Source organism: Raphanus sativus, unplaced genomic scaffold (genome assembly GCF_000801105.2).
Source record: "Raphanus sativus cultivar WK10039 unplaced genomic scaffold, ASM80110v3 Scaffold2458, whole genome shotgun sequence".
Taxonomy (NCBI): Eukaryota; Viridiplantae; Streptophyta; class Magnoliopsida; order Brassicales; family Brassicaceae; genus Raphanus; species Raphanus sativus.
In genome coordinates, this window is record NW_026617766.1 from 1 (window position 1) to 15,445 (window position 15,445).

At 37.7% G+C, this 15,445-nt stretch overlaps 2 protein-coding genes across 2 annotated transcripts; one reads left to right on the plus strand and one right to left on the minus strand.

Moving 5' to 3' along the window:
• Positions 1-4,033: 4,033 nt before the first annotated feature.
• LOC108823112 (probable sugar phosphate/phosphate translocator At1g12500) lies at positions 4,034-7,001 on the plus strand. Its single transcript, XM_018596366.2, has 2 exons — positions 4,034-4,895; positions 5,273-7,001. Exons 1-2 carry the CDS (start codon positions 4,224-4,226, stop codon positions 5,684-5,686), a joined length of 1,086 nt encoding a protein of 361 aa, XP_018451868.1. The 5' UTR covers positions 4,034-4,223; the 3' UTR covers positions 5,687-7,001.
• A 2,546-nt stretch (positions 7,002-9,547) lies between these two features.
• On the minus strand, positions 9,548-15,367 carry LOC130505652 (vacuolar sorting protein 18-like; the record flags this gene model as incomplete). The annotated part of the gene is made up of 22 exons (XM_057000254.1): positions 9,548-9,824; positions 9,896-10,012; positions 10,244-10,405; positions 10,521-10,676; positions 10,751-10,978; positions 11,157-11,345; positions 11,519-11,624; positions 11,703-11,833; positions 11,924-11,986; positions 12,089-12,167; positions 12,394-12,536; positions 12,734-12,841; positions 13,002-13,061; positions 13,134-13,190; positions 13,334-13,453; positions 13,572-13,715; positions 13,836-13,980; positions 14,099-14,200; positions 14,283-14,350; positions 14,608-14,703; positions 14,922-15,061; positions 15,152-15,367. Coding segments are annotated over 22 exons (2,807 nt in total), but the record flags the coding sequence as incomplete, so codon positions are not given.
• Between the last annotated feature and the right edge of the window lie 78 nt (positions 15,368-15,445).

A 15,445-nucleotide genomic window follows, 5' to 3' on the forward strand; every position in this document is an offset into this window, starting at 1 on the left:
ATTGATCAAGACATTTACAAGAGTTTTAATAGAGTTTTTCACTCATAAAAATGGAAAAAAAATTCTCAATAAAAAAAATTATGCCAGTCACTTAAAATAACTCTACCAAAATGTTGTATGGCTTCATTGTTTAAAAGAAAATAAAATATGATTGTACAATTAAAATATTTATATTTTAGAGAACACTCATTCATTGACTTAAAATAAATAAGATATTCTCATAAATTCTCACTCCCCCGTTTTAATGTTACTTTCTATCACATGAGTGATATATTGGTCTAATCCACTTGGATGCAAGTTGTTATTTCCTTTTTCCTTTTGAAAAAATGATATTTGTAACTATTAAAGCCATCTTACAAAATCACATGCGTGAACCTTTTTAGAGTGAAAAACCCAAAACATATTTTACAGAAAGAAAATAAAGAAAATATTTTACAGAAATCAGGCATTAAATTTTGCGAAGAATAATACATGCTATTGGCCAAGACTTCTTTTCTAGAACTATGCTCTATTAATTTTTAAAAATTCACACTTTTTGTTTCTTAGTTTCTTACCATAATTGGTACTATTGAACTTTTAGTGACTCAGTAGTAACTAGATAAACTACTTGAAGGTATCATGTGGCAGTGGCACATGCCATGATGCACACACATAACTAGATCACACATTTAGTCTTTTTAATGACAAACTAAACGCGTGTTAATGGTGATGTGAACGAAATATCGCGTTATTACTTCGCAGATCTGATTTGTTTTTGGTATACGTGACAACCTTTATGACTATTTGGGATGGGCGTTCGGGTACCTATTTGGTTTTCGGTTTAGTCTATTCGGGTTTCGGGTTTTCGGGGTAAAAGATTTCAGTCCCATTCGGGTATTTATAAATATCGGTTCGGGTTCGGTTCGGATCTTTGCGGGTTCGGTTCGGGTTCGGATAACCCATTCAAATTATTTTTAAAATTTTAAAATTCATTATATACTTTAAATTTTCAAAATCTATAAGAAAGATAATATATTACATATAAATTTTAATAACAAATATGTCAAAATACCTAAATTTAACATATATATTGTTTTTTTTGAATATTTGGATAGAGAATCAATATATATTTTACTATTTTTGATATTTTTAGTATACTTTAGCTATTTTAAACATTTACTTTTTACTATTTTCATATATTTTTCGAGTATTTTAGAAAACTTAAAGGTAACTTATATATTTTGAACGTTTTTAATATACATTATATCTAAAAATAATTTATATATTTAAGTATATAAATCTATTTCGGATACATTCGGATACCCGAAATACTTCTGTTCGGATAGGATCGGTTTCGATTTTTTAAATACCAAAATTTTGAATCCGTTCGGATATTTAATCAATTTTGGTTCGGGTTCGGTGCTACTTTTTTGGATCGGATTTAGTTCGGTTTTTCGGGTTCAGATTTTTTGCCCAGCCCTAATTACTACAATGAACTATGCCCAAATGTTAATTATTTTTAATGTATGTTAAAAATTAAACATATACATAGACACAATCACGTTGACCAAACAGTATAATATTAACATATTATAGAATGCAAGTTTGCACTTGAAAGATAACAAAAAAAAAATACTTCATGGAATCGTAGGATTATGTAAAAAATAATCTTCGGATTAATTATGAGACAAATTATATATCTGCCTCTCAGTTGCTATACTGTAACAACCTCACATGTTCATCGACCAAGTTTTGTTTATATTATGAGATTTTTCCATCCTTTTCAAGTTTCAGCATCGAAGCTACTACAGTATTGTATTATTGGCAATAATTAAAACAAAACTTAAAAATGAGAGACAAAGAACGGTGAATAATTAGTGGAGTTTTAATTATTAACTGAGTTGATTACATTTTAGAACACATTTTGTCTTTCTTTCACACTATAAGACACTTTCCACATGTGGGACATTTTCTAGTGGGACCTAAGGCCTGATATGACAAAATTGCCCTGGTGAGAAACTTTTACGGAAAAGCTTACGTTTCTAGTTTAGTTATTACTTGTGGTCTTTGGTGGTTTGTTTAGTCAAAGATTTATCTTTTAGTCGGTTGTTTCTTTTTTCCGAAGTCGTCTGAATTTTTTTGTTTGTTTTTAGAACAAAGATTTTGGTTATACTTGTGGATGTGGATGATGATAATGTGTCCACAGATCAAAAAGAGAGGTGGATGCCAACCTCAGTTATATCGATCAGTAGGCAATACGGTACACATGTGGATGATGATAATGTGTCCACAGATCAAAAGAAAGAGATTTTCAAAATTTGTGGATAGTACATCGACTTATTAAATTGTGCTGTGTACGTGGATGCCAACCTCAGTTATATCGATCGGTAGGCAATACGGTACACATGTGGAACCTAACAAAAAGAATAATAATCTGAAACAGATTATAAAAGATCTTATGCCGTATAAAACCAATAGTTAAAGTTTCTTCCTTAAGATTTACATCACAACTGTGGGAAGAAGGAACAATATGTTCGTTCAACTTCTTGGCCATGAAAATATCAATGGTAACAAAGTGACCTTGAACAGACCCGTGAAGAAGATAAACATGAAGCTGTTTGTGGCGCTACTTATCCGGAGGGGAAGCCTATGATTCCAACAGTTAACATGGCGGAGAAACCATTCCGGCAATTGGAGATGGAGATCGATCATCATCTCTTTTCTCCGAGAGCTCCTCCTTACACAGTGTGATGGCGTGAGCTTTCAGGCCTTACGAGACTCACCAAAAAGCGAGAAAAGTGGGTATCCGTCGACGTCTCAAATAAACAAAAAATCATCATCACAGAAACAGAGAAAGAAAGAAAAGGAGGAAACTTTAACCCAAACAAGAGATTGGTGTTAAAAAAAAGACCTCGACTTTGTCTTTGAAGCGTGGACGGTATAAATCACCAGAAAGATCAAAATATTTCAAGTTCCTACCAAACCAATGATCCTGACCATTGATGTGTTCATTATGATGAGCATAAGCAGCAATCCTTTATTTAACCTAGTTTTGGAACCAATGTATTTTCTAACAAAAAAAAACAGATTTGTGGACGAACTAAAATATTTTGGAATCTAACAAACCAACAACGGATTCAATTCTACATGAACACTACCGAGAATTATCTCAATATTTAGAAATCTAACAAACACTAGCGACGATTTACCCGGTTATCTGCACCAATCAAAAGTAATCTCTGCCACCCTCCAAATCACCATCTTCTCCCAAGTCGAAAACTCTTCGCAACGCAGCTCCACTAGATGACGACCCGACACCGAGACAAGCAGAGAGGAGGTGAATGAAAAGCTCAATGGTCGTATTCCAGCCAAAAGATCGCTTTCGAGGTTATATGTATCAAGGAAAGTGATGCTCGGGTTATCAGAATCAGATTGAGAAAATTGATTAACTTTGGTACACGAAATCAGAATGAGAAATCAAACAGGGATGATTCTTTTCCATTGATTGGAGAAATGAGAGAGTAAGCAGATTTCTGGGGAACCAGGGTTCGTGAAAACCCACAATTGCCTTAAGAAATCTACATGAGGAAACAAGGGAAATTGGAGTTCATGGATTTGAGATTAAAATGAAGCAGGAGAAATTAGGGTCAGGGATTTGGGAAAGTGATTTCCGATTGGAAACATGAGAGAGAAACAAAGAGGACAATCAAAATTTTTAATCGTAAATGTTTTGTTTTAGTTAGAACAAAAGTAAAATCTATTGTTGATCAATGAAAGGGTAGAAAAGACAAATCATGGGAAGAAAGTGTGTCAAAAGCAGAATGTGTCTTCAAATGTAATTGAGATGTGAAAATGTGTCTCTGGATGTAAAAAAATCTTATTAATTAGGATGGGTCATCAAAGGGGAATTTAAATTAGACTGCGTCGTAGAGGATTGTTTCCGTTCGGATCTCAAATACGGACCGGACCTACTACCGACACTTCTGACTCATGCTTGAACTCCGAACACAAGACTTCGAATCTTAAAATTAATTTCGTTAGATTTGTTTTCCTTTTAATTTTTAAAAAATAAAAGTATTCCCTCCCAAGTATAAGATCCAACGGCTGATATCACTCAGAAACGTTTACACTAAATCTGAATCTTCACCTTCCGATTTACATTCATCCTCTTTCTTCTTCTTGCTACCACCTCTCACTCTCAGATCTCACAAAGCAAAAAAAGAAAAACTCTCTCTCTAGTCGAAATGGTGGAAGCTCAATCATGGACCACGCGGCGGATGAGCAACCCGAGATTCGACGCCGCCGCAACCACCACACCAACAGTCATCGACATCCCCGGAACACCTCCTCACTCCTCCTCTTCCTCCACCGGAAAACCTTTCTTCCTCTCCTCCCCCACAGTGTCTCCCTCCGTCCTCACGGCGGCGATAATCGCCGCCTGGTTCGGCTCCAACATAGGAGTCCTCCTCCTGAACAAGTACCTCCTCTTCTACTACGGTTTCCGCTACCCGATCTTCTTGACAATGACGCACATGCTCTCCTGCGCCGCCTACAGCTCCGCCGTCATCAACATCGCCGGCATCGTGCCGCGTCAGCACATCCTATCCCGCCGTCAGTTTCTGAAGATCCTCGCTCTCTCCGCGATCTTCTGCCTCTCCGTCGTGTGCGGCAACACTTCGCTCCGTTACATCCCTGTCTCTTTCAATCAGGCGATCGGAGCCACCACGCCGTTCTTCACCGCCGTCTTCTCTTTCCTCATTACCTGTAAAACGGAGTCCACCGAAGTTTACTTGGCTCTGCTTCCCGTCGTCTCCGGCATAGTTCTCGCTTCTAACTCCGAGCCTTCGTTTCATCTCTTCGGTTTCCTCATTTGCGTCGCTTCCACCGCCGGTAGAGCTCTTAAATCCGTCGTCCAGGTATGGTGATTAACGATTAACCTGTTTGGTTTGGTCGGTTTTAAAGTTAGTTGAACCTGAATTTGTGTTCTAATTCGGTTTTATTACAACAAATGTCTCGATGTCGGAATCTACTAATGTAGTTCTGATCTCACTTTGGTCGGAAGTTCAGTTCAGTTCGGATCCGGTTTGACTCTGTTGGAATTACAGTTTAGTATCAATTAAACCGGAGTTTGTGTCCGAATTTCGTTTGGTTTCCGTTATTACAACAAATGTCTCAATGTCTGAATCTACTAGTTTGGATCTCACTTTTGTCGGAAGTTCAGTTCAGTTCGAATCCGGTTTTATCTTTATTGAATCGGTTTGATTTGGTTTAACCAAATTTTGTGTATTGGCAGGGGATTATCCTGACGTCTGAATCAGAGAAGCTACATTCGATGAATCTTCTGCTCTACATGGCTCCAATGGCAGCGTGTATCTTACTACCATTTACACTCTACATCGAAGGAAATGTATTAAGAATCCTAATCGAAAAGGCTAGGACCGATCCATTGATCATCTTTTTGCTCGCCGGGAACGCTACAGTGGCATATTTAGTAAACTTGACGAACTTCTTGGTGACAAAGCACACGAGTGCTCTCACCTTGCAGGTTTTGGGCAACGGGAAAGCCGCCGTGGCTGCAGGAGTCTCGGTTTTGATATTTAGGAATCCGGTGACGGTGATGGGTGTTGCCGGATTCGGAGTCACGATTATGGGAGTGGTTCTCTATAGCGAAGCTAGGAAGAGATCCAAGTTGCTTAACCAGAAGTGAAGTGTGGAAGTGGGACAAGAGACTGGGGTTAAACCGGTGAAGTAATTTCTTATTTTATGGTATTTTTCGGTTAAAGTATCTTGATTCTTTGGCATTCTGCTATTGTTTTGAACCGGTTTGAGAGGGGGGAAATGTAACTGTAAATGGTTGAGAACTTGAGATTGATTGGGGAAAACTGAAAAGATATGAAATTGAAAAGGGTAATCCACACAGTAATGAAGCAAGGTTCTCTCCAGCAGTTGACACATCAGATTTTAAAATGAATTTGAGACTGCCATGTCAATAAATGAAAAAACTAGAAACACCACTCACAACATTTGGTCCATCCACGTCACTTTCTTCTTCTGCTTAATCGAACGCCAAACTATTTACTCATTCTTCTCCAGTTACCTAGAAACTTAAATACTCTTCTTCTCCCTAAGCGACTTACGATAATATCATCATTATAAAGGGACTACTAATACACATGTTAAACGTGAATCATTATTATAATCTTCTCTGTTTTCGTCTTATCTACCCGAGATATCTCCATCTTAGAGGTGGAAGAGTTCTTGGCTGGTGGAATTTAGTGTTTGTGCGCGGTGGCCATAGACGCGTTGTGACGGCGGAGGAAAGTTGTCGGCGTTCGAGGTCACGGGACCCTCCGAAGATGGCTCTTTCTGAGAAGAATAATCCTAAATGGGTCCATGGTCGGTTTCGAACACGCCGGGGACGCCGAATCCGCTAACCATCCGTGTTCAGAGTTGGGGCTCCTTGCTCGGTCTTCTCACCCTCGCTTGAGTATCTTCTCTCTTTAGATTTTTTGAGTTGTAGATCTTGTTGTGTTTTCTGTTTCGATGTTTTGTCTAATCCTCGTCCTGTTGGTCTTGCCAACATTTCTCCGGTGCTAGAATATAAGATTCTGATACCTTTTTGGGTTAAAACTTTAATATAATTTCGTTTTAAAAAGAGATGAAAAAAAACAATTACGTGTTAATTGACCCAGAGAAAAAACACAGCAACAAAGGAAGAAGAAGCATGAGATGAGATGAAGAAGGAGATGAAGCAAGAGTCTGAGGTAAAGAAGGAGATGCAATAAAAGAAAGAGACGGCTGTACCCAGACAACAAAACGAAAAGAGAAATTAGGTTTGATTTAGATACTTGGGTGAACAACTTTTTTCTTTTTCTTTTAGTTTTTTTGTTAAATCGGTTGGTTTACAGTTCGGTTTTCATTAACCTAACCGATCCTTACTATTTTGAAAAACGAGAAGAAATGACACTCTAAAATAATAACCGAAAACTGAATTCAATTTTATATGTGATTGATTTTGTGTACTTAGCCGAGTAATCATCCGAATTATCCAAAATCCGGTTCGGTTCAGTATAATCAATTATAATGTCATTTTTATTACAACTACAATTATAAGAATGATTAAACAAGAAACTATACTATAAAAAAATAAAAGTGAGAAGAAGAAAGGGTAAGAAAATAATTGGTATATAGCTATTTTTTCTATCCATTGTGTTTATTTGTTAAGATTCAAAAGTTTTTTACTAAAATCATAATCATAAAAAAAATCCGCGCATTTGCGCGGGGCATCATCTAGTATATATAACAAAAGTGGAAAAGTAGGGGGCAGAATTAAAAGAAAAAGACATTGTAACTTTCTTTTGTTTTTTCTTTAAATTCTTCTCTTGTATTATTATTTCGTTTTATAGTTTGTATTGCCAAAATTATGGACACATAAAGTGGAAAAAGTTAAAAAGTAATAAATTTATTTCTTCCATTAGGTGGAATCGCATTGTCATCTGGTTGGTTAAATCAGCACATTATTTTACTTTGTTGTTTCTTTGCCACTTGCTTTTTTTTTTTTTTTGCAACTTGCTAGTTGTGTCACTTGTAAGTTGTAACATGCTACTAATTTCAATATTACCTTTTTCAAAATAATGTTTTGCAATTTCAAACATTTTTATTCTTACAATGATTTAGAATTTACCATTTTTTTTTGTAACACAGAATTTACTATTTTGATCTAAAAGCTACTAGCTTAAGAGTTTGTTCTTTGTTAACAGAAAAAGTTTGGTTTTTATTTTTATGACTTTTTTAATACACATGTGCACTACAATTGACGAAGCAGCCTCTGTTCGGCTGAACGAAACGTGACAACCAAAATTGAATCTGTATTAAATAGGTCCTTGACAAGTTGATGATGATGTTTTAGCTAATGTAGGGTTGAGTTTATCATTAGACTTACTTGCCAAGGTGTGTTGGAATATAGTTAACCTTTTAAGGTGGTTACACAACTATATTTTAGGCTTCTATAATAAATACTAGTACTATCATCTTACAAGCTTCATTTCATATTAGAATGTAAATAAATCCAAGTTGTTGTGGTTTCATTCTCATAATTGCGCGCGCACACACATATGTAACATGTTAGTTGGAAAACAAAACTTTCTTCAAGAGTTTATGTTTGTATATTGTTTTCTGTAAAATGAAAAGAAGAGTAGAGACAGATAATGACAGCTTGTGAGTTTGTCATTTGGTCCAACCTATGTGAGGCTATCAATTGATTTATTAACATTTTTGTATTATTTTTATGCCTCTTTTGGTTCAAAGTATTTTGGTTGTTGTTCGGATAAAGGGAAAAGTAAAACCAATAAGGGACCAAATCCATGAAAAAAATCTCTTAAAAAGAAGAATATATGCTTATATTCTAATTTCTTTACATATGATTGGTTGCTCCACATATTGTATTCTTTTCCAAAAATGTATTACTGACTTTACGTTGTCTATGTAACTTATAAATAGTAATTAATTTTATTTACCAATTTTTTAAGACTGATATAATGGTCAAGAAAAACATATAGACACAAGTAGGTGAGCAAACTTTAGTGTATGTTTTTTTTTTCCCTCAAAAATTTTAATATTAATTATAAAACGGGCCAAGCCCACATACATACCCAAAGTCCATACAGCCCAGACTAAGCAACATGCATACTACACCAAAATACGGGCCAAAACATTGAGCCCAAACCCTGAACCCACAAACTCTTCCCTTAACGGGTCTACACTTCGGCCCAAATGAAACCGCACGGCTTCGAGCAGGCCCACGTGTCAAAGAGGCCCAAACCACTTGTTGTGATCTTCGCCCTCAGGACACCACGCCGTCGGCTGCAACACCACCGCAACTCGTCGCGTCGGAGCTCGGGAAACCAACGAACCTCCACACCGCAACCATTTCTCTAAGCTTCCTGCTTTTCCTTCACTCTGAAGATCGTCTTCGATCTACTCAAGAGCTCATTCATCATCGCAAACACGCGAGCCATTTAAACACAAGCGCAGCTACCAACCCGAGCCAAACTTTGACCACAAACCCTAATCCATAAGTAACCTAGATTAACCTAGAAACCGGCGGCGCAAGACTGTGGAAGCCTTCACTCCCCGGGGACAGAAACCGGCGACAGAGAAGCTGAAGAAGCTCCCTCCTCCCGGTGATAAGGACCGGCGGCGACGGAACTATTAGAGCCTCCGCCTCCCGGAAAAAAACACCACACAAAAAACCCTACTCCGTAGCTTACACACGACGGTGTCTTTACTCCAGTTGAAGACCCGCCGATTGAATCGGTTAACTCCTCGAGTTGCCGACAAAAGGGTGGGCCGGACCAGAGCTCCAACAAAGCAGTCGTGACAAGGAGACGAAAGAGGGCCAAGATCTGACGGACTTGACTGGAAGATTAAGACCTTCGGCGGCGGCACGGACGCTCACGCGCCGGCCGACCACCGGAGTTTCGATCTACTTTCTCTCACTACTCTCTCTGTTTTTTACACGTAATGTTCTTCTCGTCTTTTGACGAGTTCTATTCTATGTCATCTCAAGAAGCTTAATAATAATATTAACTCACACTCAAAATCACATCCACAATCCAAGGCAGCTGAAGAAGAAATTACATGAAAAGGAAATCACGGTGTTACACAAATCAAACAGGCAAAGAAATGGTCCTCTGGTTAGCTAAGTTGGTCTGTGGTCGGAGGTCCCACGAGGCAGAATGTTGTGTTTCCTCAGGTTTAATAAAAGGCAGAGTGATCTCATTGATCATTAGTTCTCCACAGAATGGGCATTCACTGGCGATAGCATCATCTAACTCTGATCGAAGCTGCCTCAACGTAAGGAAAGTATGTCAACACATTGATGCTAAGTGAATATAGGGAAAATAAATGTCCATACCTTGTCTGCAGTAGTTGTGCTAGTTACGGGTTCATCAGATCGATTACCATTCATATCCCTCCGTGTTTCGCTACCGAGCAATGTCAGCTGCTTCTGCAGATCGAGTATACTCTCCGCCTACAGATTTTCAGGAAAACCAATCGACAAATGAACTCGCATTTGTAACATTGGTACACAAATCTCGAGATGTATGTATTACTACTGAAAGTAGCATTAAGAACTAAGCTGCTTTTAGAGTAAATCTATCCCCATGGTACAAACTCTAGAACAGCTGAATATCGCTAAAATTTGCAGTATCTGATATACGCAGATGTAACTAAGAACAAGAACTCATGGTTTGAGACTTACTTGCTCTTCGTGTGCACAGCTAGTGACGTGTGTGATCAGGCACTGTGCATGGAAAGAGTGTCCACAAGGAAATACATAGAAAGGAGCCAGTGGTCCAGCTGAAAAATATCCCTGTGCCAATCTGAAATCCCCGGTCGTCGTGAAGATTTTACGTTTACAAACCTGGAATAACATTCACATGGATAAAGGTGTGCTGATGATTTTGGTTCTTCCAAAAAAACTCTGATTCTTATCTATATATATAATAAAAGAATATTCAATCTTATGATGATCATACCCCGCATTCCTCTTCACGGTCGATCACAGCATATCTTTGTGTCAAGGCACTGATATCATTTCTAATATTATCTGCCCCACGTGTGGCATCATTCATCTCCTCTTTCAGTTGTTCTATTTGCTTGTTGTAATCCTCCAGAGACGAGCAAATCGCTTCCTACACAACGGTATTGAAGAAAATAACAAAAGCACAAGGCAGAGCGTTTTGTGTGCCTGGTAAAGAGAACTAACCTTGAAGTCATCAATTAAGGCAAAGTCTGGAAAGAATGGCAAAATATCTTCAATCTTTAGAAGGCCATCAGTTTCCTTGAGAAAGGCAATAGCTTTTCTTATGTTTTCCCTTTTGACTCCCTTTTCCTGCTTGACGACATGCTTTGCTACCATTAGCCACAGCTTCTTTCTCAAGTCTTCATCGTCTTCAACCTTATCAGCTTCAGCCATAGCAAGCTCTGGGTCGATCTGTAAAACAGAAAGAGTTTTCAAACACTACCAGAAGAAAGCTCTAGTAAACAATGTTCAAACCAAACTAAAGAGACAAATTGGAAATGCAGCGACTTCAGTATCTTTCAGTAGCAGTTTTGTTTTAGATGGCGCATATAAGACAGAAATAAATTTTTTGATTATATAGAATTTTTACCTGAAGAGCAAGGGCTACTGCCTCTTCATGCATAGACATCATGCTGTATATATGGACACAAGCACGACTTCTCTTTTCCTTGAGACACAAGCGCAACGCATATTTGGGATCGTAGAAAAATTCAGGACTGTTCTCTCGTCCTTTCCCAAATTTGCATTGCAGGAAACGGAGGAGAGCACTGTCATCTTCCTAAATGTATATATAAAAAGAAAACCTCTATGTATCACTTAATCTTACAAGTGGAAACCAATTAGTAAGTACTAACTACTAATCTTTCGTTGTTGCTTTTCGGATTAAGAACAGGCTTCTAAGAGACTAATGACTATATCAAAGTAAAACTATTGAAAGGGAACTTATCAGACCTGCTTGGCATATAATGAGAGAAGTAAATTGTGAATTCCTGGATCCTCATTATGCAATTGGTGGACGCAAAACTCAAGATATTTTATGACTTCATGTGTCTCGTTCCTGCATTTTCATTTGAGAAGGTATTGGTGAGATTAATACCAACGTGAATGGACATTCAGTTAAGAAGTGGGCAATTACTTTGCATGTGGTTCGCTTGAGTAACGCATCATTGCAGTAATTAGTCTCCTTGGGTTCAGATTTTTATAGGCCATCCAAGCTTCCACGGTTTCATACGCGTCAAGCATAATAAGCTCTGGCGCAAATTTATACTGAAATGTGTAAAATATATTTTAGCTACAAGAAAGATTTGGAGACCATTTTTTTAAAAAAGAAAAACTTGCGTTACTTTTTTTACACACCTGAAGCTCATCTGAAACTGAAGATTTCTGGAGCACATCCAACGCTTTCTTTGCTTCCCCTTGCTAATGGATAAAGAACAAACTCAGTAAACTGAACAAGACTGAGTAAGACCTACGTATCTCTGTGGAATCAATTAGGAATATAAAACTTATCACACCCTTCACCTGAATATAATGGTGTATAACGATTTCATACTGCTCCTTCAGGTTTGCAAAATATACCAACTCTTCAACCCGACCATAACTACAACGAAAGAAGTAAAAATGAGATTAAAAAAGAAGATAGGCAATGTTTCATACTGCAAGCAAGATATCCTTAGAAATGTGCTTTGAACAGTCTTCTACTTAGAACAGTCTTAAAGAGAATAGCTTATTCCAGAGAATAAAACACACCATCATCATAAAGGTCAAGTTCTCAGTGGCAAAAGATAGATTTTGATATTATTTCCTGGGAGGCTTATGGAAATTACCTCTCCAGAAGTTTCATGGTGGTTGCCTCATCTAATACATCCTTGCAGTCGCTCATGAAAGCACGGAATTCTTGAATGACTGAGTGATACTCTGAGTTACGATTTTCTATTGCAGTGTCATCTTCCAAAAGCAGCCGATTTATCTAAATGCATATTCAAGAACCATATGAAAATAAGATATATAAACTCATAAAGAAACCAGAAAGCAAAATCAACAAACTACGACACTAGATCAAATAAAGTATGAAGTATTACATTTAGTGAAGATTAGAAACCAAAAAAATGTGTTTACTAAGAAGTGAGAACAGAGAATAAGTGGGTATGGAAGTAAACTCTAAACCTTGTCCAGATATAGCTCGGTTGCCCACGTTGATATCATTGTAACTTGGCACTTGTCATCCTTTGAAAGCGTATCAAGCTTCCGCAACAAGAATGTTCTCAAAGCTTCCTGCAATCACATAAGGAATAAAAAGCGGTGAACATTAAAGCCCACATATGACACACATTTTTTCTCCGGAGCAGCAAGCACGGAAATAAAGATTAGATGTTTTGAGATTAATTTATGGTATGTATTTAAAACTAGCCAAGATTCATAGGTAAATGTTTACCGGTTCGTTTATACTAATAAACTTCAAAGTGACCTCTTCAAAAGATATTACATAATTGACCTGCAAAGGAAAACATAGCAAGTCAAAATTGTATCATGTTAGAGCAAGTAAAACAAAGGAATGAGAAATTACTTTGGAATAGAATGATGCTGCTCGTAGATATTCCTTGTTGGCGAATGCAGCTTCTGCCTACAAGAGAATGTGTCCAATTCACACGTAATCATAACAAGAGAGATTCTCAGCATAATATGACGAGGAAAAGGAATTGCGGATATGACATGAGAAACATCGTCCTAGTAATTTAACCAACGGTGATGGACATCGAAGATTACCTGAACTAAATAAACTTGGTCTCTCTGGAGAGGGTCACGACAGTTTGCTAAAGCTGCAGCATAATCTTTCAGGTCTAGGTGAACCTTCCACATATCTCTGCTTTCGTCAATCACAGAAACCTAGAGAAGACATCCAGAGCCCAAAATTTAGATGAGAAAGTATAAGATATCAGAAAATTTTACTAAAGTAGTTAACTAAGATCATTATAGACGAGTACAAGCCAAACACCAAACAGACCTGGAAGATCGAATTCTGATCATACGCATAGAAAAGGCCAGCAGAGGCATCGCTGCAAAGTCCAATAATGCCCCTAGAAGCTGAATCAGCCGATATATCAAACTGGAGCTCTTCTATGATTTGTTCACTTATCCGATTCACAACCTACCACCACATTTAAGGAATGCAGACACCAGACAGTAAGGACACAAATACGCAAAACATATATGTAGCCAGATCAAACTGCAACGAGGGATGCATAAAACTCATGTTTCCAAAACATACCTTAACCTTATTCCCAATAAGAAGCAAGAAATGGTACTCTGAGAGTGCCATTGAACTAGGCTTGACTAACTCAGTACCATCACTCAGTTTTGAGTAGTCCAACAGCGCTTTGCTCTCCACAAAGTTCTCATCACCATTTGGATTACTACCAAACAAGTTTCAATCAAGTTACACAATGATATAATCTAAAAAGATGAAAGAGGGTAAGTATACAAAGATCCCCCAGCATAAAAGTCAGAGGGATATAGGTACTCTATATCTACCTGTGCTGAGCTCCAAAATTTAGGCCACCATGATAAATTCCTGTTCCTGAAAGCCATGCAAAATGCACCGCTCTTCGTTGTTTTATAAAGAAATGTAGTTCACTGCGAGACGACAAAACATTATATGTTCAGCGAGCAGGGTTACGCTTTGTGATTTCTTTCATATAAATTGATTAGCACTTGCCTGTTTGGTATTTCACCAGGAAGCTCCATAAAACGGACTGCACGTTCTTTATAACTAGCAAAGACAGACTGGAAGTAAACACATAGGAATTAGAAATCGAATGAAAGAAAAGCTAATTCACATTTTCAGGAGATAATCAGGTTTCACCTCTGAAGCCCAACCATAGGGAATAAATTGATCACTACTCCATAAGTTTCTAATTCAATAACATCATGGACCCGACTCTTAAACTCTAACGCTACCATTTCAATTCATGATTATAAATTGATTTTACTGTCATGAGAGTAAACGTTAGAAAATAAATGATAAAGAGAGTTAAGCTTACTTCTAACGTTCCAATCCCGGTGAACGAATAGAGTCGAGTAGGAGTTACAGCCATCACATAGTACCTCATTCCACTGCTTATGTTGGCTGTTTCCATCTACACAAAAGACAGTGATTGGAACAGTAAAGCCAACGAAAGAAACATGGTTCCGTCAAAGTTCTCATCGGGGATAAGAACTTTTAAACCTATCATAAAAATTTCATTCACGCTTAATGGCTTATCAAAATCATTGAACCGGGATCTTAACGAAGCCAATATCAACGAAAATTAGAATAGCCATTACATATTCAAGTCTCAAAGTAAAACGGTAGTACCTGCAAATCCATGAAGGCCTCGGGAAGTTCTTCTAGTTCGAACAAAAACTTGATGTACTTCTCCCTCTTATCCTTCTCATCGACAGCCATCTCAAATAGCTGCCCATCTTGAGTGCCAAGGATGATCTCCTTAGTTGAAACTGAATCCAGGGGAAAGACAGAACAATATCAATATCTATCTGGAAGAGAGAAAAAAGACACAAGACAGATATAACACACCAAAGCACAACCTTCTGTTATCTGTTGCTTGTTCCAAGCCACGGCGTTAACCAACAAGCCTTTCAAGCGGCTCAACACACGCGGCTTAGGCCATTTAGCATGAGCGTAGAAAGTTTCAGCTCCTCCAACACCACCAGTGACCGTAGCAATGCAATGGCTACCACCAGGATCAACGAAAACCTTGTGGATCGATTGGTCCCCAGTTCGACCAACAGAGAGATCAATATCTATAAATTCAAACATAAGATTATTATTGTACATTTCATCATATCAATATCTATAATATGATGAAAATGAGTTCTTAT

Bases quoted from the DNA above. Each gene is read 5' to 3' on its own strand.
- LOC108823112 (XM_018596366.2), top strand. From the start codon at position 4,224: ATGGTGGAAGCTCAATCATGGACCACGCGGCGGATGAGCAACCCGAGA. The intron at 4,896-5,272 runs GTATGGTGATTA...GTGTATTGGCAG, and splicing joins CTCTTAAATCCGTCGTCCAG to GGGATTATCCTGACGTCTGA.